General features: G+C 43.5%; 1 protein-coding gene across 1 annotated transcript in view; it reads right to left on the minus strand.

Annotated features, from left to right (window-relative positions):
* The window catches only part of LOC116354841 (vesicular, overexpressed in cancer, prosurvival protein 1-like), a 78,720-nt gene that overhangs the window by 48,628 nt on the left and 6,298 nt on the right, over positions 1 to 23,794 (minus strand). Inside the window, exon 2 of the mRNA XM_031796938.1 lies at positions 15,909 to 15,967. Coding sequence (XP_031652798.1) covers positions 15,909 to 15,967 — 59 coding nt within the window. The remainder of the gene's footprint in view (positions 1 to 15,908; positions 15,968 to 23,794) is intronic.

Consider the following 23,794-nt stretch of genomic DNA (forward strand, 5'->3'; position numbering starts at 1 on the left):
AAGTATTCATTACCCACTTATTACACATTTTGGTGTTGTGATACAGCCTGAAATCTCATTTAAAATACAGTTGAAGTAGGAAGTTTTACACTCACTTAGTTTGGAGTTATTAAAACTCGTTTTTCAACCACTCCACAAATTTCTTGTTGTCAAACTATAGTTTTGGCAAGTCGGTTAGGACATCCACTTTTTGCATGACAAGTAATTTTTACAACAATTGTTTACAGATTATTTCAGTTATACTTCACTGTATCACAATTACAGTGGTTTAGAAGTTTACATACACTAAGTTGACTATGCCTTTAAACAGCTTGGAAAATTTCAGAAAATTATGTCATGGCTTTAGAAGCTTCTGATAGGCTAATTGACATCATTTGAGTCTATTGGAGGAGGTGTACCTGTGGCTGTATTTCAAGGCCAACCTTCAAACTCAGTGCCTCTTTTCTTGACATCATGGGAAAATCAAAAGAAATCAGCCAAGACTTCAGAAAAAAAATTTGTAGACTCCACAACAGTACGCAAGTATAAACACCACGCAGCCGTCATACCACTCAGGAAGGCGTTGTGTCTCCTAGAGATGAACATACTTTGGTGCGAAAAGTGCAAATCAATCCTAGAACAACAGCAAAGGACCTTGTGAAGATGCTGGAGGAATCAGCTACAAAAGTATCTATATCCACAGTAAAATGAGTCCTATAATCGACATTACCTGAAAGACCACTCAGCAAGGAAGAAGCCACTGCTCCAAAACCAACATAAAAAAGCCAGACTACGGTTTGCAACTGCACATGGGGACAAAATGTGTCCTCTGGTCTGATGAAACAAAAATAGAACTGTTTGGCCATGATGACCATCGTTATGTTTGGAGGAAAAGGTGGGAGGCTTGCAAGCCGAAGAACACCATCCCAACCGTGACGCATAGCGGTTGCAGCATCATGTGGTGGGGGTGCTTTGCTGCAGGAAGGACTGGTGCACTTCACAAAATAGATGGCTTCATGACGAAGGACAATTATGTGGATATATTGAAGCAACATCTCCAGACATCAGTCAGGAAGTTAAAGCTTGGTCGCAAATGGGTCTTCCAATGGACAATGACCCCAAGCATACTTCCAAAGTTGTGGCAAAATGGCTTAAGGACAACAAAGTCAAGGTATTGGAGTGGCCATCACAAAGCCCTGACCTCAATCCTATAGAAAACTTGTGGGCAGAACTGAAAAGGCGGCCTACAAACCTGATTCAGTTACACCAGCTCTGTCAGGAGGAATGGGTCAAAATTCACCTAACTTATTGTGGAAAGCTTGTGGAAGGCTACCTGAAGCATTTTTCCCAAGATAAACAATTTAAAGGCAATGCTACAAAATACTAATTGAGTGTATGTAAACTTCTGACCCACTGGGAATGTAATGAAAGAAATAAAGGCTGAAATAAATCATTCTACTATTATTCTGCCATTTCACATTCTTAAAGTAAAGTGGTGATCCTAACTGACCTAAGACAGGGAATTTTTACTATGATTAAATGTCAGGAATTGTGAAAAACTGAGTTTAATGTATTTGGCTAAGGTGTATGCAAACTTCCGACTTTAACTGTATGTATTCACATTTGGCAACGATTAGAGCTGTGAGTTTTTCTGGGCAAGTCTAAGAGATTTGCACACCAGGATTGTACAATATTATGCACATTTTCTAAACTCTTCAAGCTCTGTCAAGTTGGTTGTTGATCAATGCGAGACAGCAATTTCTAAGTCTTGCCAAAGATTTACGACGTTGGTAATGAAGCATTATTTGTTCGACCGCAACTTCTGGGGTAGCTAGCATTAGCTTGGTACCTAGCTAGCACCAATACAACCAGCCTGAAAACAATGACCAGAAGAAACTGCAGCCATTTTCATAGTTCTTAGCAATGATTTAGTAATCCTTGTGAGTAAGTATTAGCTAGGTTGTCACTTGTTGTTAGACTATTGAAATTGAGCTTTAGTTCATGAAAACAAATAGCTAGCCAGCTACGTAACCCTGTTGCCCAAAGCTAAAGTTATAGGCAGCCAGCTAGCTTCATCTGTTTTGTGACGCTCGACCGGACCGGGTTATGTGTTGCCACAATAAGGATTAGGAATAATAGTGTAATTTGCTGTTTGCCTTCAAAATAAAAGTATGTAATTGACTGATGCAATTTAATACAAATAGAATTATGCCATACTTTTATTTTGAAGGCTAACTGCAAAGTCCACTATTGTGGCTAGCTTCACATAGATGGGTCCGACCACCATTAATCAAATAAGAACGGTCTTATAAATTTCTGTTATTTTAGATGATGACACCTAGCTATATAGTTAGCTAGGTAACTATAGCTACTGAAACAGATTGTTGTTTTGTTATGTTTATGGGGAAGAACATAGTTTGCATCCATGAGCTAGCTAGCTCTTTTTATGGCTAGCTTTAAAAAAACATGTTTTTAATGTCCAGCACTGTAGGTGCTCGAGACTACTTTACCGGCATCATAGCATATGTATCGACGAATCGTTGTGACATTTAAATACGAGTGACAGTGTAATCAATGTGTAAAAATGTATGAATGAGTTAAATTATGTGACATGCAGTCATATTCAGGTTCTGATTGGTCAAGAAGCTTATCTGATATGTCCAATAGTGTTATTTGACGTGTATCTGTTTCTGACACGCAAAGACCCAAACGGCGTTCCATAGAAATCCTGGTTGAGAATGAAACAACGAGGTTTTGATGATCAAAATCAAATGTTATTGGTCACATACACATGGTTAGCAGATGTTATTGGTCACATACACATGGTTAGCAGATGTTATTGGTCACATACACATGGTTAGCAGATGTTATTGGTCACATACACACGGTTAGCAGATGTTAATGAGAGTGTAGTGAAATCCTTGTGCTTCTAGTTCCGACCATGCAGTATTATCTAACAAGTAATCTAACCTAACAATGTCACAACAACGACCTTATACACACACAAGTGTAAAGAAATGAATAAGAATATGTACATAAAAATAAATGAATGAGCGATGGCCGAACGGCATAGGCAAGATGCAGTAGATGGTATAGAGTACAGTATATACATATTGTTACGGTTTTCCTCCGTTGAAAGAGAGTCGGACCAAAATGCAGCGTGGTATTCTTGATACATATTTAATGAAGACGAAAAAAACATACAATACAAAAACAACAAACGTAACGCGAAAACCTAAACAGTCTATCTTGTGCTAACACACACAGAGACATGAACAATCACCCACGAAACACTCAAAGAATATGGCTGCCTAAATATGGTTCCCAATCAGAGACAACGAGAATCACCTGCCTCTGATTGAGAACCGCCTCAGGCAACCATAGACTATGCAAGAAAACCCCACTAAGCCACAATCCCAAAACCTACGAAAAACCCCCATACATAAACACAACACAAAATAAACCCATGTCACACCCTGGCCTGACCAAATAAATAAAGAAAACACAAAATACTAAGACCAGGGCGTGACACGTATGAGATGACTAATGTAGGGTATGTAAAAAAATATATAAAGTGGCATTGTTTAAAGTGGCTAGTGATTCATTTATTACATCAATTTTTCATTATTAAATGCTGAGCTGTAGTCGATGATCAGCATTCTTACATAGGTATTCCTCTTGTCCAGATGGGTTAGGGCAGTGTACAGTGTGATTGCGTCGTCTATGGACCTATTTGGGCGGTTAACAAATTGGAGTGGGTCTAGTGTGTCAGGTAAGGTGGAGGTGATATGGTGCTTGACTAGTCTCTCAAAGCACTTCATAATGACAGAAGTGAGTGCTACGGGGCGATAGTCATTTAGCTCAGTTACCTTAGCTCTCTTGGGAACAGGAACAATGGTGGCCCTCTTGAAGCATGTGGGAAAAGTCGAACGAGCACTAGATGGCGCGAGCGAGCAAGATGACACATCAATCCGTGAGCTAACACTCGTGTAGAGAGAGAAGAAATGTGGCCGAGCGCAAATTAAACTTGTGACTGAGCGAGCAGAACTGCATTTCAGCAGTAAATAAATTTGAGGGCAGACATTTTTGTTCGCCTGAAGAAATCCTTACGACATGTCAAGTCTCAAATCACTGCACTCACAAGTATGCCACTTCCGGGTGTCTTTTGTCCCCCCCCCCACAGCAAAAGCCATTTTGCTCTCACAACTGCTTACTATAATTTCATAATGGGGAAATTCTAGACAATGAACATAGCCTGTAGCTGTCTACTGAAACGCAATTGGTCAGGTTTTTGAATGCTTTCTAACCGGAGTTTTGACCATGGAAATGAAAAGGGACTGTGAAAGGTGAACGATGGCTGAAAGAAAAGAGGTATGTTCGATAGTTTCAGTAGAGAAACTAGCTAACCAACTAGCTAGCTAATCAACTATGATTTTATGAAGTACGTAGTTATTTGGTCTTCTGTTATTGAAGCAGGATATTGATGAGGCAAGCTAGGTGAGCTAGGAAGCTAATGCTAGCTAACTATTGTTTATCTATGTAGTTTATCCAAAGCTGCTTCTATTATTGGTTAGAAAGATGGTTCTATACTGAATGTGATAGTCACTGCTAAACAATAGGGATGACGTGGACATACAGTGGTCGCTCCACTAAAAGTTGTGTGATTATGCTGTGGGACTTAGAGATACTTTGTGGTTTAGTACGGTACCCTGCGTCACCACTTCATTGCTCCAGACCACCACAAGGGGGAGTTAGAGCACTGATTATGCTTTTGGGTCCTACTGTGTCTCTAACTGACAATGAACGGGCGACATAAACCTACATAGAAACTGATAATTGTGCACGACTTCAGTAATACTTACTAAAACTGTTGTTACACCAAGGCTTTTATTAATTTATTAGGATTATTTTTCTCTCACTGTAGTACTGTAGCCCACTCCCAACCGGTCAAGCTGTACAGAGCCTGGGTGGCGCAACGGTCTAAAACAGTGTCAAGCTGTGTTGCTACAGATGCTGGTTCAATAACCGTGCCGGCCTCGACTGGGAGACCCATGAGATGACTGTAGGTTTTTGGTTTCTCTCCCTCTAAAAACATAAATAAATAACAAACTGGCTTTATTTACAAATGAGTAACAATGTCTCACCCCATGTTCAAGAATGACTAATTTTACATTATTTGAAAACAAAATCATCTCCAAAATATTTATATTTTTTAAACAAAGCGATTATTTTTAATTTAGAATTATATAAAAGCCCTTGGATATTCTCACAGATATAAACATGCCTTTCTCAGGACCTGTTTTTCACAGATAATTCGTAAAAATCCAAATAACTTCACAGATCTTGATTGTAAAGGGATTAAAACATACATGTATGCTCATTTAGGTTTCTCTTAAAGCGCCAATCAGCAGTTGAAACAAAAGCGTTCTCCTAGCTCGTTTCGTAAAAATCTGAAGGACGGGACTGGAGAAAATGTAAAATTAATAGACAGAGCTATAGATGCAAGGACTGAACATCGGGCCTCCTAAAACCCCAAGGTTCCTCGCCGAAGACAACCCAAGGTTCCTCGCCGAAGACCTCCAAATGGGTTTTAAGAAGGATGCAGGAGGAAGTGAGGAGTTGAGCAGAGATGAATTGGGACAGGGCTCGTGTCATTGTTTTAGGTGGAATCGGATGTTGAATGATACATTTATTCTGTTGGCACTTCTATTTTTACTCTTGTGCTCTTTCCACAGATGGCTCTGGCTTGCTGATAACATCTGATCAGATGAGACTCTGTGATGAGATGATACGATCAGATGCTATTCAGTTGTATTTCTAGAATTCCGTCGCATGTCCAAAATCGCAGCAAAACCAACATTGTGCAGTTTATTATTTGATTCCCCAATATCAAACAACGAAGATGTATTTTTCGCTCAGAAGAAATCATGAATTTGGATTGCTGTGATTCAATTGCGGTTCCACGGGTTGTGTCAACACGTTGATGCCATATTGGCATAAACGCACATCTCGTAATGATTTAATTAAAGGCCCCTTTTAAATGTCACACAAACATGTCACGTTTAGTCGACAATGAATCTTCTAGTACTGAATCTATTAAATAAAACTTCTTCCTTTCTTGTAAAATGATAAACAAGACAATGTAGACTATGGTAGCTCCCAACCATTCTATATACTTCCGGCCCGTCCTTGGACACTGTGCTATCTAACCTCCAAACGAGCTTCAATGCCATACAACACTCCTTCCGTGGCCTCCAACTGCTCTTAAACGCTAGTAAAACCAAATGCATGCTTTTCAACCGATCGCTGCCTGCACCTGCATGCCCGACTATGATAAACAAGACAATGTAGACTATGGTAGCTCCCAATCAATCCCAACCATTCTATATACTTCCGGCCCGTCCTTGGACACTGTGCTATCTAACCTCCAAACGAGCTTCAATGCCATACAACACTCCTTCCGTGGCCTCCAACTGCTCCTAAACGATCCTCGACTTCGGCGACGTCATCTACAAAACTGCTTCCAACACTCTACTCAGCAAACTGGATGCAGTTTATCACAGTGCCATCCGTTTTGTCACTAAAGCACCTTATACCACCCACCACTGCGACTTGTATGCTCTAGTCGGCTGGCCCTCGCTACATATTCGTCGCCAGACCCGCTGGCTCCAGGTCATCTACAAGTCCATGCTAGGTAAAGCTCCGCCTTATCTCAGTTCACTGGTCACGATGGCAACACCCATCCGTAGCACGCGCTCCAGCAGGTGTATCTCACTGATCATCCCTAAAGCCAACACCTCATTTGGCCGCCTTTCGTTCCAGTACTCTGCTGCATGTGACTGGAACGAATTGCAAAAATCGCTGAAGTTGGAGACTTTTATCTCCCTCACCAACTTCAAACATCTGCTATCTGAGCAGCTAACTGATCGCTGCAGCTGTACATAGTCTATTGGTAAATAGCCCACCCATTTTCACCCACCTCATCCCCATACTGTTTTTATTTATTTACTTTTCTGCTCTTTTGCACACCAATATCTCTACCTGTACATGACCATCTGATCATTTATCACTCCAGTGTTAATCTGCAAAATTGTAATTATTCGCCTACCTCCTCATGCCTTTTTGCACACAATGTATATAGACTCCCCCTTTTTTCTACTGTGTTATTGACTTGTTAATTGTTTACTCCATGTGTAACTCTGTGTTGTCTGTTCACACTGCTATGCTTTATCTTGGCCAGGTCGCAGTTGCAAATGAGAACTTGTTCTCAACTAGCCTACCTGGTTAAATAAAGGTGAAATAAAATTAAAATTATTTACATCATAGGTACACTTCAACTATGACAGACAAAATGAGGAAAAAAATTGCAAATTATGGTGGAAAATAAGTATTTGGTCAATAACAAAAGTTTATCTCAATACTTTGTTATATACCCTTTGTTGGCAATGACAGAGGTCAAACGTTTTCTGTAAGTCTTCACAAGTTTTTCACACACTGTTGCTGGTATTTTGGCCCATTCCTCCATGCAGATCTCCTCTAGAGCAGTGAAGTTTTGGGGCTGTTGCTGGGCAACATGGACTTTCAACTCCCTCCTTAGATTTTCTATGGGGCTGAGATCTGGAGACTGGCTAGGCCACTCCAGGACCTTGAAATGCCTCTTACGAAGCCACTCCTTCATTGCACGGGCGGTGTGTTTGGGATCATTGTCATGCTGAAAGACCCAGCCACGTTTCATCTTCAATGCCTTTGCTGATGGAAGGAGGTTTTCACTCAAAATCTCAAGATACATGGCCCCATTCATTCTTTCCTTTACACGGATCAGTCGTCCTGGTCCCTTTGCAGAAAAACAGCCCCAAAGCATGATGTTTCCACCCCCATGCTTCACAGTAGGTATGGTGTTCTTTGCATAAAACTCAGCATTCTTTGTCCTTCAAACACGATGAGTTGAGTTTTTACCATAACGTTATATTTTGGTTTCATCTGACCATATGACATTCTCCCAATCTTCTTCTGGATCATCCAAATGCTCTCTAGCAAACTTCAGACGGGCCTGGACATGCACTGGCACTGCAGGATTTGAGTCCCTGGCGTCGTAGTGTGTTACTGATGGTAGGCTTTGTTACTTTGGTCCCAGCTCTCTCCCAGCAGGTCATTCACTAGGTCCCCCCATGTGGTTCTGGGATTTTTGCTCACCGTTCTTGTGATCATTTTGATCCCGCGGGGTGAGATCTTGCGTGGAGCCCCAGATCGAGGGAGATTATCAGTGGCCTTGTATGTCTTCCATTTCCTAATAATTGCTCCCACAGTTGATTTCTTCAAACCAAGCTGCTTACCTATTGCAGATTCAGTCTTCCCAGCCTGGTGCAGGTCTACAATTTTGTTTCTGGTGTCCTTTGACAGCTCTTTGGTCTTGGCCATAGTGGAGTTTGGAGTGTGACTGTTTGAGGTTGTGGACAGGTGTCTTTTATCCTGATAACAAGTTCAAACAGGTGCCATTAATACAGGTAACGAGTGGAGGACAGAGGAGCCTCTTAAAGAAGAAGTTACAGGTCTGTGAGAGCCAGAAATCTTGCTTGTTTGTAGGTGACCAAATACTTATTTTCCACCATAATTTGCAAATAAATTCATTAAAAATCCTACAATGTGATTTTCTGGATTTTGTTTTTTCATTTTGTCTGTCATATTTGAAGTGTACCTATGATAAGATCAGAGAGGCCTGTAATTTAAGTGGGAGAACTTGCACAATTGGTGGCTGACTAAATACTTTTTTGCCCCACTGTATGACAGAAAAAGGGCTACAGCTAGTCTTAGTTAAATAAAATAAATACATTATTAGAGACAAGAAACATTGCCATGCCCCACTGACAGCTGTCTGTAGGCATTTATAAGAGAAATGTCTATGTGGTCTGTAGCCATTGATAATAGCAAAGGTGCTATTCAACTATTCTATATGTATCGTGAAGATCCATAAGGTGCATAGGAAGTAACGACATGAGAATCGTTGCAGATGCACATGGGGTAATAAGGGAGATTAGTATGTCAAGTATGTTTGGGAGTACTACCACCCATATTAGTCTGGGAGAACTACTAATAATATGAGTGTTATTGAACACGGGGTGTTTTATATACGTATATATAGGAAGTAGCAGTCTATAGGCATTTCTGAATTCTCTATGTGGTCTGGGACCACTGTCTCTGGGAGGATATAACTGTTAAAGATACACACGGTACATAGATGCACATGGAGTGGACAAAACAGAGATGCTTGTTCTAGGTCCCAAGAAACAAAGAGATCTTCTGTTGAATCTGACAATTAATCTTAATGGTTGTACAGTCGTCTCAAATAAAACTGTGAAGGACCTCGGCGTTACTCTGGACCCTGATCTCTCTTTTGAAGAACATATCAAGACCATTTCGAGGACAGATTTTTTCCATCTACGTAACATTGCAAAAATCTGAAACTTTCTGTCCAAAAATGATGCAGAAAAATTCATCCATGCTTTTGTGCTTCTACACCTGCATTGCTTGCTGTTTGGGGTTTTAGGCTGGGTTTCTGTACAGCACTTTGAGATATCAGCTGATGTACGAAGGGCTATATAAATACATTTGATTTGATTTGATTTGTCACTTCTAGGTTAGACTACTGCAATGCTCTATTTTCCGGCTACCCGGATAAAGCACTAAATAAACTTCAGTTAGTGCTAAATACGGCTGCTAGAATCCTGACTAGAACCCAAAAATTTGATCATATTACTCCAGTGCTAGCCTCTCTACACTGGCTTCCTGTCAAAGCAAGGGCTGATTTCAAGGTTTTACTGCTAACCTACAAAGCATTACATGGGCTTGCTCCTACCTATCTCTCTGATTTGGTCCTGCCGTACATACCTACACGTACGCTATGGTCACAAGACGCAGGCCTCCTAATTGTCCCTAGAATTTCTAAGCAAACAGCTGGAGGCAGGGCTTTCTCCTATAGAGCTCCATTTTTATGGAACGGTCTGCCTACCCATGTCAGAGACACAAAACTCGGTCTCAACCTTTAAGTCTTTACTGAAGACTCATCTCTTCAGTGGGTCATATGATTGAGTGTAGTCTGGCCCAGGAGTGGGAAGGTGAACGGAAAGGCTCTGGAGCAACGAACCGCCCTTGCTGCCTCTGCCTGGCCGGTTCCCCTCTTTCCACTGGGATTCTCTGCCTCTAACCCTATTACGGGGGCTGAGTCACTGGCTTGCTGGGGCTCTCTCATGCCGTCCCTGGAGGGGGTGCGTCACCTGAGTGGGTTGATTCACTGTTGTGGTCATCCTGTCTGGGTTGGCGCCCCCCCCCCTTGGGTTGTGCCGTGGCGGAGATCTTTGTGGGCTATACTCAGCCTTGTCTCAGGATGGTAAGTTGGTGGTTGAAGATATCCCTCTAGTGGTGTGGGGGCTGTGCTTTGGCAAAGTGGGTGGGGTTATATCCTTCCTGTTTGGCCCTGTCCGGGGGTGTCCTCGGATGGGGCCACAGTGTCTCCTGACCCCTCCTGTCTCAGCCTCCAGTATTTATGCTGCAGTAGTTTATGTGTCGGGGGGCTGGGGTCAGTTTGTTATATCTGGAGTACTTCTCCTGTCCTATTCGGTGTCCTGTGTGAATCTAAGTGTGCGTTCTCTAATTCTCTCCTCTCTTTCTTTCTCTCTCTCGGAGGACCTGAGCCCTAGGACCATGCCCCAGGACTACCTGACATGATGACTCCTTGCTGTCCCCAGTCCACCTGGCCATGCTGCTGCTCCAGTTTCAACTTCCACCTGACTGTGCTGCTGCTCCAGTTTCAACTGTTCTGCCTTATTATTATTCGACCATGCTGGTCATTTATGAACATTTGAACATCTTGGCCATGTTCTGTTATAATCTCCACCCGGCACAGCCAGAAGAGGACTGGCCACCCCACATAGCCTGGTTCCTCTCTAGGTTTCTTCCTAGGTATTGGCCTTTCTAGGGAGTTTTTCCTAGCCACCGTGCTTCTACACCTGCATTGCTTGCTGTTTGGGGTTTTAGGCTGGGTTTCTGTACAGCACTTTGAGATATCAGCTGATATACGAAGGGCTATATAAATACATTTGATTTGATTTGAGTGGATGTGGCTGTGAATACATAAGTATAGTTATATAAAAGAAAATAATGAATACCCCAACCAGCTCTACATATATGTGTGCTGAGTTATGACTTTATACACCCTGCTATATTGAGGATAAAGAGTTAGCTGTCTAACAGACTCCCATTCTGGACCCATATAGCCGCTCCAGCAGACTCGCATTCTGAGAAAAAAAAACTCAGCCTCACCTGTATTCTTCATGCCCCTCTCTGAGGCACACCTGCTGTGTAAACAAAAACTAGGTTCACTTTGTTGCCTCCCGCTGCTGCCTTTGGACAGATATTATTCAGAATAGGCCCACTCTTCAGTACATTGATAAGAGAAACGAGAGAGGGAGATGAAGTGATTTACGAGCTGGTGCGGCCCGAGCCAAGGTCCTCTAATCATGAAACCCTGGATTTTACCCTAACACAAATGTTTCATCTGAATGAGGGAAGGCAGGAAGGAGAGAAGGAGGGAAGGAAGAAGAGCGAGCGAGAGCGACAGAGGGGGAGAAAAGGAGACAGAAGAGCAAGAGAGGGGAAAGCAGAACTAATTTAATTTGTTTAATTTTACCTTTATTTAACTAGGCAAGTCAGTTAAGAACAAATTCTTATTTTCAATGACGGTCTAGGAACAGTGGGTTAACTGCCTGTTGAGGGGCAGAATGACAGATTTATACCTTGTCAGCTCGGGGATTTGAACTTGCAACTTTCCGGTTACTAGTCCAACACTCTAACCACTAGGCTACCCTGCCGCCCTAGTGGAGAAGAGAATCACACTGATGTGACAGTTGACTCAAGTGTGTACCATCAGCGGACGGTGGCCACTTGCGGGGACCGTATGTTGTAATAATGTCTCCAGTAAACATGTGAGAGACATGGCAACACACCTACTATAAAAACACTGATGGCTTGAGAGAAGAAGCAGCGATTTGGGTATCTGCAAAAGTCACACACACACACACAATTTGGCGACGAGCAATTTCCCTGACAGTGGGAGAGAAAGGACAGTGATCGGGACATTAGGGTTGATATCAGGGAGCAACAGGGAGCCGCCATATCATCCTCTGAACGTTCACAACTAAGTTTAGGCTGCAGTAGGGCTGAGCAATGGACCAGGCACGTGTGTGTATATGAAGGTGTGAGAGTGATTGGGAACGGGATCAGTGTCAGACCAACACTTCTGCCTTTGCTCCTCTCCAACTGATGGCCACGTTTTCCTCAAATGCCTCAAAAAGCCCTTCATTGCGTTACCACTGTACATAACCCAGCCGCATTCTATCCGCCACTTCATCATTCGCTGCCGCGGCTATGGCGCGATACGTCCCCGAACACTCGGCGTGGCTGGAGGCATTAAATCCAGATGGGTAGAATGATTAGCGCTACGGCGGGGTGGATGCAAATGCAAATCCAACACTTATTCCAGGCCTCAGAAATGCGCTATCTATAATTGGTTCCTGCTCAGTGAACTCTTGCCTGGCCCCTTAGGGAGAACCTGAATCTTTTTAAACCCCCAAGCACAAAGCTCTGGCGTTTGGCTGTGGGCGAGGGGAATCCCTTCTGGAGCATGCAGTCAGAGGCCTGTGCATTAATCAGGAGCCCCTGATGATCTGCCCTCTAACCAGGGCTGGGACTTTAAGACTACCCCCCCCCCCCCCTTACCCATAGACACCATTGGACAGCAAACAACTTGGAGGTATGATCTGATTCACCCACTGTTTCCTTATGTAAAGACTGAACACCGGTGCTTCCAGTAGACATAGTACTCTGGTCTGTATATGATGGGTTGTGTAGTTTCACTCTGATAGCACAGCAGCTATATACATCTTCTTTTTTTAAATTTAAAGGATTATTATCATTTGACAGTACAGCTGGAAACAGAGAGGGAGACAGTAGGGGCATAGACAGAGCGTGGCATATGTGGTCCACAGTCAGGAGCTTAAAGGCAAGAGGAAGAGGACAAATGTTGATTTCTTCCATTACTTACATGACATATCTCTTCAGAGGCGCACACTCATTCCATTACCTACATGACATATCTCTTCAGAGGTGCACACTCATTCCATTACCTACATGACATATCTCTCCAGAGGTGCACACTCATCCCATTACCTACATGACATATCTCTTCAGAGGTGCACACTCATTCCATTACCTACATGTCATATCTCTTCAGAGGATCACACTCATCCCATTACCTACATGACATATCTCTTCAGAGGTGCACACTCATTCCATTACCTACATGTCATATCTCTTCAGAGGATCACACTCATCCCATTACCTACATGACATATCTCTTCAGAGGCGCACACTCATTCCATTACCTACATGACATATCTCTTCAGAGGTGCACACTCATCCCATTACCTACATGTCATATCTCTTCAGAGGCGCACACTCATTCCATTACCTACATGACATATCTCTTCAGATGTGCACACTCATCGCATTACCTACATGACATATCTCTTCAGAGGCGCACACTCATTCCATTACCTACATGACATATCTCTTCAGAGGCGCACACTCATTCCATTACCTACATGTCATATCTCTTCAGAGGCGCAGACTCTCATTTTATTGAACAATGGCCGCCACCGGTAGTTACCAGCGAGGGAGAATGGATGGGAAGCTTAAAGCTGCAACATGTAACTTTTTTGGGCGATCAAATTCACATAGAAAATATATGTAGTTATAACAGTAGAGGTGTGTGGGTAAAATCATTGGGGAAGCCAAGTTTCCACCCCCCACCCACCCAAAAGCCACATTACAATTTATGTGTTGTGACAATCGCATTGTTTGCTCGCTAACCTGTTAATTCATATGCCTTGCGACCGTGACAAAACGACTGTGGCAGAATAAATTGAACCACACCTGTTTTTAATCACAAAACCCAGATATGTCAACCTCTGTCCAGTCAAGTCCACAAAGCATATGGCATGTACATTAACAGACAGTTACATGATCTGTAGCTTGGTCAAGCAAGTTAATGTTTCCAACATTTTCGGACGACTAAACCGCTATTGATTTAGAACCACTGAGAGTTACCGCCAAGTCGTAAAAGAAAACAGGAGCTGCCTCCACTATTATAACATCTAAATCAGCTCTGCTTATTCTAATACAGTGACAACTAAAAGATACCAAAAACAAATGTAGTTCAAATCAACATAAGCTAAACATGTGTCTGTCCATGGTTCTGATTTCTGTGTGCGTGTGTATTCATAGGCAACATTAGCTAGTTAACATTAGCCTTTTACACCTAGCTACATATTGAACTAACATCCTCTCAGACCAGGGGCCCAACAATGTATGAATGAATGGTTGGATCAGAATCTCCGTTATAATCATTAGCCAGTACGGAGAATTAAGAAAAGAAAAAACGAAGTCCAAATCCCTATCTCCATCATGGCTAATTTAAGAAAAAAGGCCAATTTTAGCTACCCACCAGAGGACAACACAACGAGATGGAACAATTCAAGTGACGCCAAATCCAAGCTGGCTTCGCTTGACACTGTTTTTTGCTCCAGGACCATTTTACAGTTGAGCTCGCTCAGTTTAGCTCAACACTGAATGGCACATTTATTATTAAAAAAAAGAAAAGAAAATCAAGGGAGTCCAGATGCTTGCTGGCTACACTTGCCTTCAATGCTACAGGCAGGAAAATGTCACTCGTTCAGACCAGACAGATGGGCTACATGTAGAGAGAGGGGGGCGCTATTCCGTTCGCTCGGATGCTTTCTCCTGTGAGCTACATTCAGCCTCTTGTGACATGAAGGAAAATTATGAAAACAGCTGAAAGATACATAATTACATGTATTTTTGGGGGAGGGGGAAGGAGCCTGGCTTCCCTTGGCATCCTTGAATACACACCACTGCATTATAGATCTGTCATTCTAATTGAAAGCAAGTCTAAGAACATTAGATCTGTTCTATGTTCCGTATTTCTATATTTCCCATTTTTAATTTTAGTTTTTTGGGTCTTTTATTTCGTTTTGTACACCAGCTTCTAACAGCTGAAAATAACATATTTTTTGCTTATGGAATATATATTTCAGAGGTTTAGATGGTACAATGATTTTCACACACACACGCACACACACACATGCGTGCACACGCACACACACGCACGCACGCACATACACACACACACACGCACACACACACACACACACACACATGCACACACACACACACACACCCACGCACATACACACACACACACACACACATACACACATGCGTGCACACGCACACACACACACACGCACTAAATTGCAAAGTGTTTTGTCTGTAACGTCTTTGTCGTTACAGTACGTGTGTCGGACCCCAGTAGGACTAGCGGTCTCCGTTGGCGTCGGCTAACGGGGATCCTAATAAATCAAAACCAACACTTGTGCTTGTTTTGTCACATTAAACTGAAACTAGGCGAACTATTAAGAGTTTTAACAACCAGGAAAAATGGCAGAGCGATTTCTGCATAGTACAGCTTTAACCGGAGGAGATGGGGTCTGAATTAAAGGCCCCCGGTCGGAGGGAAGGGAAACGCAAGATTGCTTAGACTGCTAGAGTTAACAGGTGAAATGGCCACAGTCTCACACATATGTATGGAAAGCCTTGACAAAAGACATTTGTGTTGACTCAGATGAGATGGATTGCCTCAGACACTATGGTTCCTCTGAATAGAAATGTTAAATCAAACAAAATGACTGTTATTCATATGACCCCACCATTTGGCGGTATGTAGCTTGTTACCGATCACAATATCATAAAAATCGTCCTTGTACAGTACAATACATACTGTGGCAGATGGTACTTACATAAAGTAGATGGGGTATCCGCCTTCAAAATACCAGCAGTACTTTTTGGCCTCTATGCACTGCAAGAGGGAGAGGAAGAAAGTAAGTCCATGCTCTTTACATAATGAAATAAAGCAAATAGTCCCTCCTGCCCCACCCACAGTGAATACTATGACCTGACATTGGACAGACCATCTCTCCCACAGTGAATACTATGACCTGACATTGGACAGACCATCTCTCCCACAGTGAATACTATGACCTGACATTGGACAGACCATCTCTCCCACAGTGAATACTATGACCTGACATTGGACAGACCATCTCTCCCACAGTGAATACTATGACCTGACATTGGACAGACCATCTCTCCCACAGTGAATACTATGACCTGACATTGGACAGACCATCTCTCCCACAGTGAATACTATGACCTGACATTGGACAGACCATCTCACCCACAGTGAATACTATGACCTGACATTGGACAGACCATCTCTCCCACAGTGAATACTATGACCTGACATTGGACAGACCATCTCTCCCACAGTGAATACTATGACCTGACATTGGACAGACCATCTCTCCCACAGTGAATACTATGACCTGACATTGGACAGACCATCTCTCCCACAGTGAATACTATGACCTGACATTGGACAGACCATCTCTCCCACAGTGAATACTATGACCTGACATTGGACAGACCATCTCTCCCACAGTGAATACTATGACCTGACATTGGACAGACCATCTCTCCCACAGTGAATACTATGACCTGACATTGGACAGACCATCTCTCCCACAGTGAATACTATGACCTGACATTGGACAGACCATCTCTCCCACAGTGAATACTATGACCTGACATTGGACAGACCATCTCTCCCACAGTGAATACTATGACCTGACATTGGACAGACCATCTCTCCCACAGTGCAGACTGTATGACCTGACATTGGACAGACCATCTCTCCCACAGTGAATACTATGACCTGACATTGGACAGACCATCTCTCCCACAGTGCAGACTGTATGACCTGACATTGGACAGACCATCTCTCCCACAGTGCAGACTGTATGACCTGACATTGGACAGACCATCTCTCCCACAGTGAATACTATGACCTGACATTGGACAGACCATCTCTCCCACAGTGAATACTATGACCTGACATTGGACAGACCATCTCTCCCACAGTGCAGACTGTATGACCTGACATTGGACAGACCATCTCTCCCACAGTGAATACTATGACCTGACATTGGACAGACCATCTCTCCCACAGCGCAGACTGTATGACCTGACATTGGACAGACCATCTCTCCCACAGTGAATACTATGACCTGACATTGGACAGACCATCTCTCCCACAGTGAATACTATGACCTGACATTGGACAGACCATCTCTCCCACAGTGCAGACTGTATGACCTGACATTGGACAGACCATCTCTCCCACAGTGAATACTATGACCTGACATTGGACAGACCATCTCTCCCACAGTGAATACTATGACCTGACATTGGACAGACCATCTCTCCCACAGTGCAGACTGTATGACCTGACATTGGACAGACCATCTCTCCCACAGTGAATACTATGACCTGACATTGGACAGACCATCTCTCCCACAGTGCAGACTGTATGACCTGACATTGGACAGACCATCTCTCCCACAGTGAATACTATGACCTGACATTGGACAGACCATCTCTCCCACAGCGCAGACTGTATGACCTGACATTGGACAGACCATCTCTCCCACAGTGAATACTATGACCTGACATTGGACAGACCATCTCTCCCACAGTGAATACTATGACCTGACATTGGACAGACCATCTCTCCCACAGTGCAGACTGTATGACCTGACATTGGACAGACCATCTCTCCCACAGTGCAGACTGTATGACCTGACATTGGACAGACCATCTCTCCCACAGTGAATACTATGACCTGACATTGGACAGACCATCTCTCCCACAGTGAATACTATGACCTGACATTGGACAGACCATCTCTCCCACAGTGCAGACTGTATGACCTGACATTGGACAGACCATCTCTCCCACAGTGAATACTATGACCTGACATTGGACAGACCATCTCTCCCACAGCGCAGACTGTATGACCTGACATTGGACAGACCATCTCTCCCACAGTGAATACTATGACCTGACATTGGACAGACCATCTCTCCCACAGTGAATACTATGACCTGACATTGGACAGACCATCTCTCCCACAATGCAGACTGTATGACCTGACATTGGACAGACCATCTCTCCCACAGTGAATACTATGACCTGACATTGGACAGACCATCTCTCCCACAGTGCAGACTGTATGACCTGACATTGGCTTCAAGCCTACATTTACTAAGTCTCGTTATTTCAGGCTTCAACCAGGTTGTTTAATAACCTCCATTCTCCGTCAAGTTAGCGCTAGACGAATCGGCATATGCTCTGGGCTTCACTGTTGAAGAGATGATTTTCTCCACCTACAGAGAATTGGATAAGAATTTGAGACAGTCTTGCGATAAAGAGCGTACCAACAAACCATTTCAGAGCGGCATGCCATCTGCCTGCATCCCATTACGCCAGGATTCGTTCATCCCGGGCAGGAAGTTGTTTCTTAATCAATACGCCTTGCGGCAACACTACGCAGCTGCCTCCAACCGCCCTCTATCAAAATGCTGACTGAGGCAGTCTCTGTAAAGCGTAAGGCATATTTCAGTTTTATAGCCCTCATAAGATGTGCTTTGTAGCTTAGTAGTGCGCTCTCCATCCTTTCTACACAAAGCAAGGAGCGATAAAAAAAATAGTCAAGATGAGGAAAAGGAGGATCTGTCCTGGGAGTGTTATGCACAAGGCCAGGCATAACCTCCATGGCTTTATGCGCAAGTAAATGCTTTTCATTAAAAAAATTAGGCACCATGTTGAAGCTTTGAAACATAAATGAAACCGCTCTGTTCACATATGAAAAACACGTTGGTTATAATACAGCACTGAAACTGGTATGGTTTGCCGCCGTGTCAAGATGATCCGTTTGCGAATGAACAACCTTTATGGGTCTGTTAACCCATGCAAATATTCTTGCGGTTCTAAATCATACATACAGCTTCTCTCTGGCAGCCCTGGCTTTATGCAACACACAATACAGTCCTTGCCAAAGCCTCACTGCCGACTCAGTGATATGACAGATGTAGTGTAAACAGCATAGTGGATCATACAGTGTTGTCTAAATAAAAACAAAAGGATGCCCCTTTGCTCTTCAATGTAACTGAAATCCACTGGCCTCCAACATAAAGGCTATAAAGTCAGACACAGGCTGCATTTTAGTAGTCTGTGGCTGGCTCAGAATAGGTGACCATGATGCCCTACTCCTCTCACCTGCCCAGTTGTGGAAAAAAGTCAGACTGTTGAGGTGCACCCACATACATCTCTCAACGAGGTGAGAGATTAACTATAGAAGACATTGAAGCCTGGCTCATCTTTGGAGAGCTGTGGGTGGAGAGGCTTTTATAGAGAAGTGAAAATGGCCGCCAAAGGACTGGCCGGATGGATGGCAGACTGAGGTGACATTTCATCCCAGGAGCATCCAGGAATCCCCTTTGTGGTTTGTGCCATGTGTTTTTCCCCCACAATGTGTGGCCACTGAGCGCACAACGGATGTGGGTTCTACCCAATGAGTTATACCCACACACACGATGAGTGACAAGGGGCTCTGTTTTGGAGCCATCGTGCCTCCCTTTTGGTACACCCCACCACACATTTGTTTTTACCATGTTTATTCTATTAGACACCTTAATGCACATATGTTTTATTATGAGCCAATTTTGTCCTTGAAACATTTCATTTTAAATACTGTAGGATTCCATTCATTCCTATGGAGGACTGCTTCTTCTGAGTAGTGCCAATAGGGACAACTGGTGGCTTCAAAGCCTCTCATTGGCAATACAGGGTTTATACACAAACACACCCCAAAAAATACAAATGCAATTTCAACAATTTTACTGAGTTATAGCTCATAAGAAAATCTGTCAATTTAAATGAATTAAATAGGCCCTAAACTATGGATTTCACATGACTGGGAATACAGATATGCATCTGTTGGTCACAGATACCTTAAAAAAGGTAAGGGTGTGGATCAGAATACCAGTCAGTATCTGGTGTGACCACCATTTGCCTCATGTAGCTGGACACATCTCCTTCACATAGAGTTGATCAGGCTGTTTTAGTTTATTTTATTTTTTATTTTTACAGGGACAGTGCACATTAATCAACGTTTCAGTAAAAGTGCCGGTTTTAGCCAGCCGGCTAATTTTCAACCGCAGTCCCTGGGCAGGTTATTAAAAACAATTACAATATAGACATAGCAACATAGGACAAGCAAGACATAGCATACAGACAGAGCAGCATAGAACAAAAAGCAGCAAGTCAAAATTCATAAAAGCAACAAAGTGTTTCCACACCTCACAAGCTACAGACAACATGGAGAGCGGCAACACACAGCTAGGGACCATGTTCACAAATCTGATTGACCTTTAGCCATGTCTTCAAGGCTGTTGATTGTGACATGTGGAATGTTGACCCACTCCTCTTCAATGGCTGTGCGAAGCTCCCGGATATTGGCGGGAACTGGAACACATTGATCCAGAGCATCCTAAACATGCTCAATGGGAGACATGTCTGGCGTGTATGCAGGCCATGGAAGAACTGGGACATTTTCAGCTTCCAGGAATTGTGTAAAGATCACTTGCGACATGGGGCCATGCATTATCATGCTGAAACATGATTTGAAGGCAGTGGATGAATGGCACAACAATGGCCCTCAGGATCTCGTCACGGTACCTCTATGCATTCAAATTGCCGTCAATAAAATGCAATTGTGTTCGTTGTCAATAACTTATGCCTTCAGCCCATACCATCACCCCACCACTGGTCACTGTTCAAAACATTGCCATCAGCAAACCGCTTGCCCACACTACGCCGTACACACTGTCTGCCAACTGCCCGGTACAGTTGAAACCAGGACTTATCTATGAATAGCACACTTCTCCAGCGTGCCAGTGGCCATCGAAGGTGAGCATTTGCTCACTGAACTGCAGTCAGGTCAAGACCCTGGTGATGACGACGAACACGCCCATGAGCTTCCTTAAGACGGTTTGACAATTTGTTCAGAAATTATTTGGTTGTGCAAATTCCACAGTTTCATCAGCTGGTATCATCAGATGATCCCGCAGGTGAAGAAGGTGGACGTGGAGATCCTGGGTTGACATGGTTATACGTGGTCTTCGGTTGCGAGGCCGGGTTGGACATACATACCAAATTCTTTAAAACAACATTGGATGCGGCTTATGGTAGAGAAATTAACATTCAATTATCTGGGAACAGCTCCAGTGGACATTCCTGCATTCAGCATGACAATTGCACGCTCCCTCAAAACATCTATAGCATTGTGTTGAGTGACAGAACTAGACATTTTAGTGGCCTTTTATTGTCCCCAGCACAAGGTGCACCTGTGTAATGATCATGCTGTTTAATCACCTTCTTGATCTGCCACACCTGTCAGGCAGATGGATTATCTTGGCAAAGGAAAAATGCTCACTAACAGGGATATTATTTCGAAGTAAACAGCTGGAGGCAGGGCTTTCTCCTATAGAGCTCCATTTTTATGGAATGGTCTGCCTACCCATGTGAGAGACGCAGACTCGGTCTCAACCTTTAAGTCTTTACTGAAGACTCATCTCTTCAGTGGGTCGGTCATATGATTGAGTGTAGTCTGGCCCAGGAGTGTGAAGGTGAACGGGAAAGGCTTTGGAGCAACGAACCCCCCTTGCTGTCTCTGCCTGGCAGGTTCCCTTCTCTCCACTGGGATTCTCTGCCTCTAACCCTATTACAGGGGCTGAGTCACTGGCTTACTGGTGCTCTTCCATGCCATCCCTGGGAGGGATGCGTCACTTGAGTGGGTTGAGTCACTGACGTGATCTTCCTGTCTGGGTTGGCACCCCCCCTTGGGTTGTGCCGTGGCGGGGATCTTTGTGGGCTATACTCGGCCTTGTCTCAGGATGGTACGTTGGTGGTTGAAGATATCCCTCTAGTGGTGTGGGGGCTGTGCTTTGGCAAAGTGGGTGGGGTTATATCCTTCCTGTTTGGCCCTGTCCGGGGGTATTATCAGATGGGGCCACAGTGTCTCCTGACCTCTCCTGTCTCAGCCTCCAGTATTTATGCTGCAGTATTTTATGTGTCGGAGGGCTAGGGTCAGTTTGTTATATCTGGAGTACTTCTCCTGTCTTATCTGGTGTCCTGTGTAAATTTAAGTATGCTCTCTCTAATTCTCTCTTTCGCTCTCTCTGACGACCTGAGCCCTAGGACCATGCCTCAGGATTACCTGGCATGATGACTCCTTGCTGCTATGGAACCCTGACCTGTTCACCGGACGTGCTACCTGTCCCAGACCTGCTGTTTTCAACTCTCTAGAGACAGCAGAAGTGGTAGAGATACTCTTAATGATCGGCTATGAAAAGCTAACTGACATTTACTCCTGAGGTGCTGACTTGCTGCACCCTCAACAACTACTGTGATTATTATTATTTGACCATGCTGGTCATTTATGAACATTTGTACATCTTGGCCATGTTCTGTTATAATCTCCACCCGGCACAGCCAGAAGAGGACTGGCCACCCCTCATAGCCTGGTTCCTCTCTAGGTTTCTTCCTAGGTTTTGGCCTTTCTAGGGAGTTTTTCCTAGCCACCGTGCTTCTACACCTGCATTGCTTGCTGTTTGGGGTTTTAGGCTGGGTTTCTGTACAGCACTTTGAGATATCAGCTGATATAATAAGGGCTATATAAATCAATTTGATTTTAAATTTGATTTGATATAAACAAATTCGTGCTCATAACTTGAGCGAACACTACACTAACCCACACAACCGCACTACACATACCTACCCAAGCTTAAGGTGCTTAAAGTACTTGAATTTGGCACTCTAAAATATGTTTATGAAAAATTTGAAAATTAATTTCCAGGCAGACAACCAAGTTCCATTTTCCCACGAGTTTCGCGCTCTGCTTGCCAGGCGAGCTCGCTCATTCCACCCACACTCCCACTCCCACTCCCACTCAGCCAGGCGTAGGGCTGGGCGGTATACCGTATTTGATGATGCAGGTGACCGGTTTGATTTTTACTCTACATTTTATACCTGTATTTGAATGTTTGGTTTGTTAAAATGTCATACACCATGTGTAATGTCAATATTTATTGTTTACTTCGCTACTTGAGTCATCGCTCTCCACTCTTTCTCTCCATGACACTTTCCACAAAGACCTAGCCACGCCCCCTGTCACTCAAGGGGCACATTTGATGCACCTCAACCACGAGACACTTTGCGTTTAGTCCGCAGTCTGCGTTTAATGCAGCACATGCAACAATGCCGATGACAACAATGCTGTTTTCACTTTGCTTCGTAATATAAATCCACTAGCGTTCCATAATGACACTATTAGTTTGTGTTTCTTACATCAGCTAGGTTTGTCTTTTCTTAGCATGTTGCCCTAAATCTTGTGAGATGCTAATTGTTAGCCTCTAATGCTAATAGCTAGCTAGCTCATAAAATGGACTGAGTAAGAACAAATGTAGCTAGCTAATACTGCCTGATAAAGCAGTGATGGTTTCGACCTAAAATCAGCATGTTGGTTGTGCAACAGTATCTTCTAAATCAAAGAGGAATATGCAAAGCACGAATGTTAGTTACATGAAGTAGATATGAGAAAACATGCAATGTAGTCAAAGCTTATAGGGTCCCCTAGGAAACACTTATCAAAACTTTAGTTCCTACCCTGTCACAATAACTCCTCCCCTGGCATTTTAATTCATCGTATTCTCAAACACTGTATTCA

Source organism: Oncorhynchus kisutch, linkage group LG18 (genome assembly GCF_002021735.2).
Source record: "Oncorhynchus kisutch isolate 150728-3 linkage group LG18, Okis_V2, whole genome shotgun sequence".
Taxonomy (NCBI): domain Eukaryota; kingdom Metazoa; phylum Chordata; class Actinopteri; order Salmoniformes; family Salmonidae; genus Oncorhynchus; species Oncorhynchus kisutch.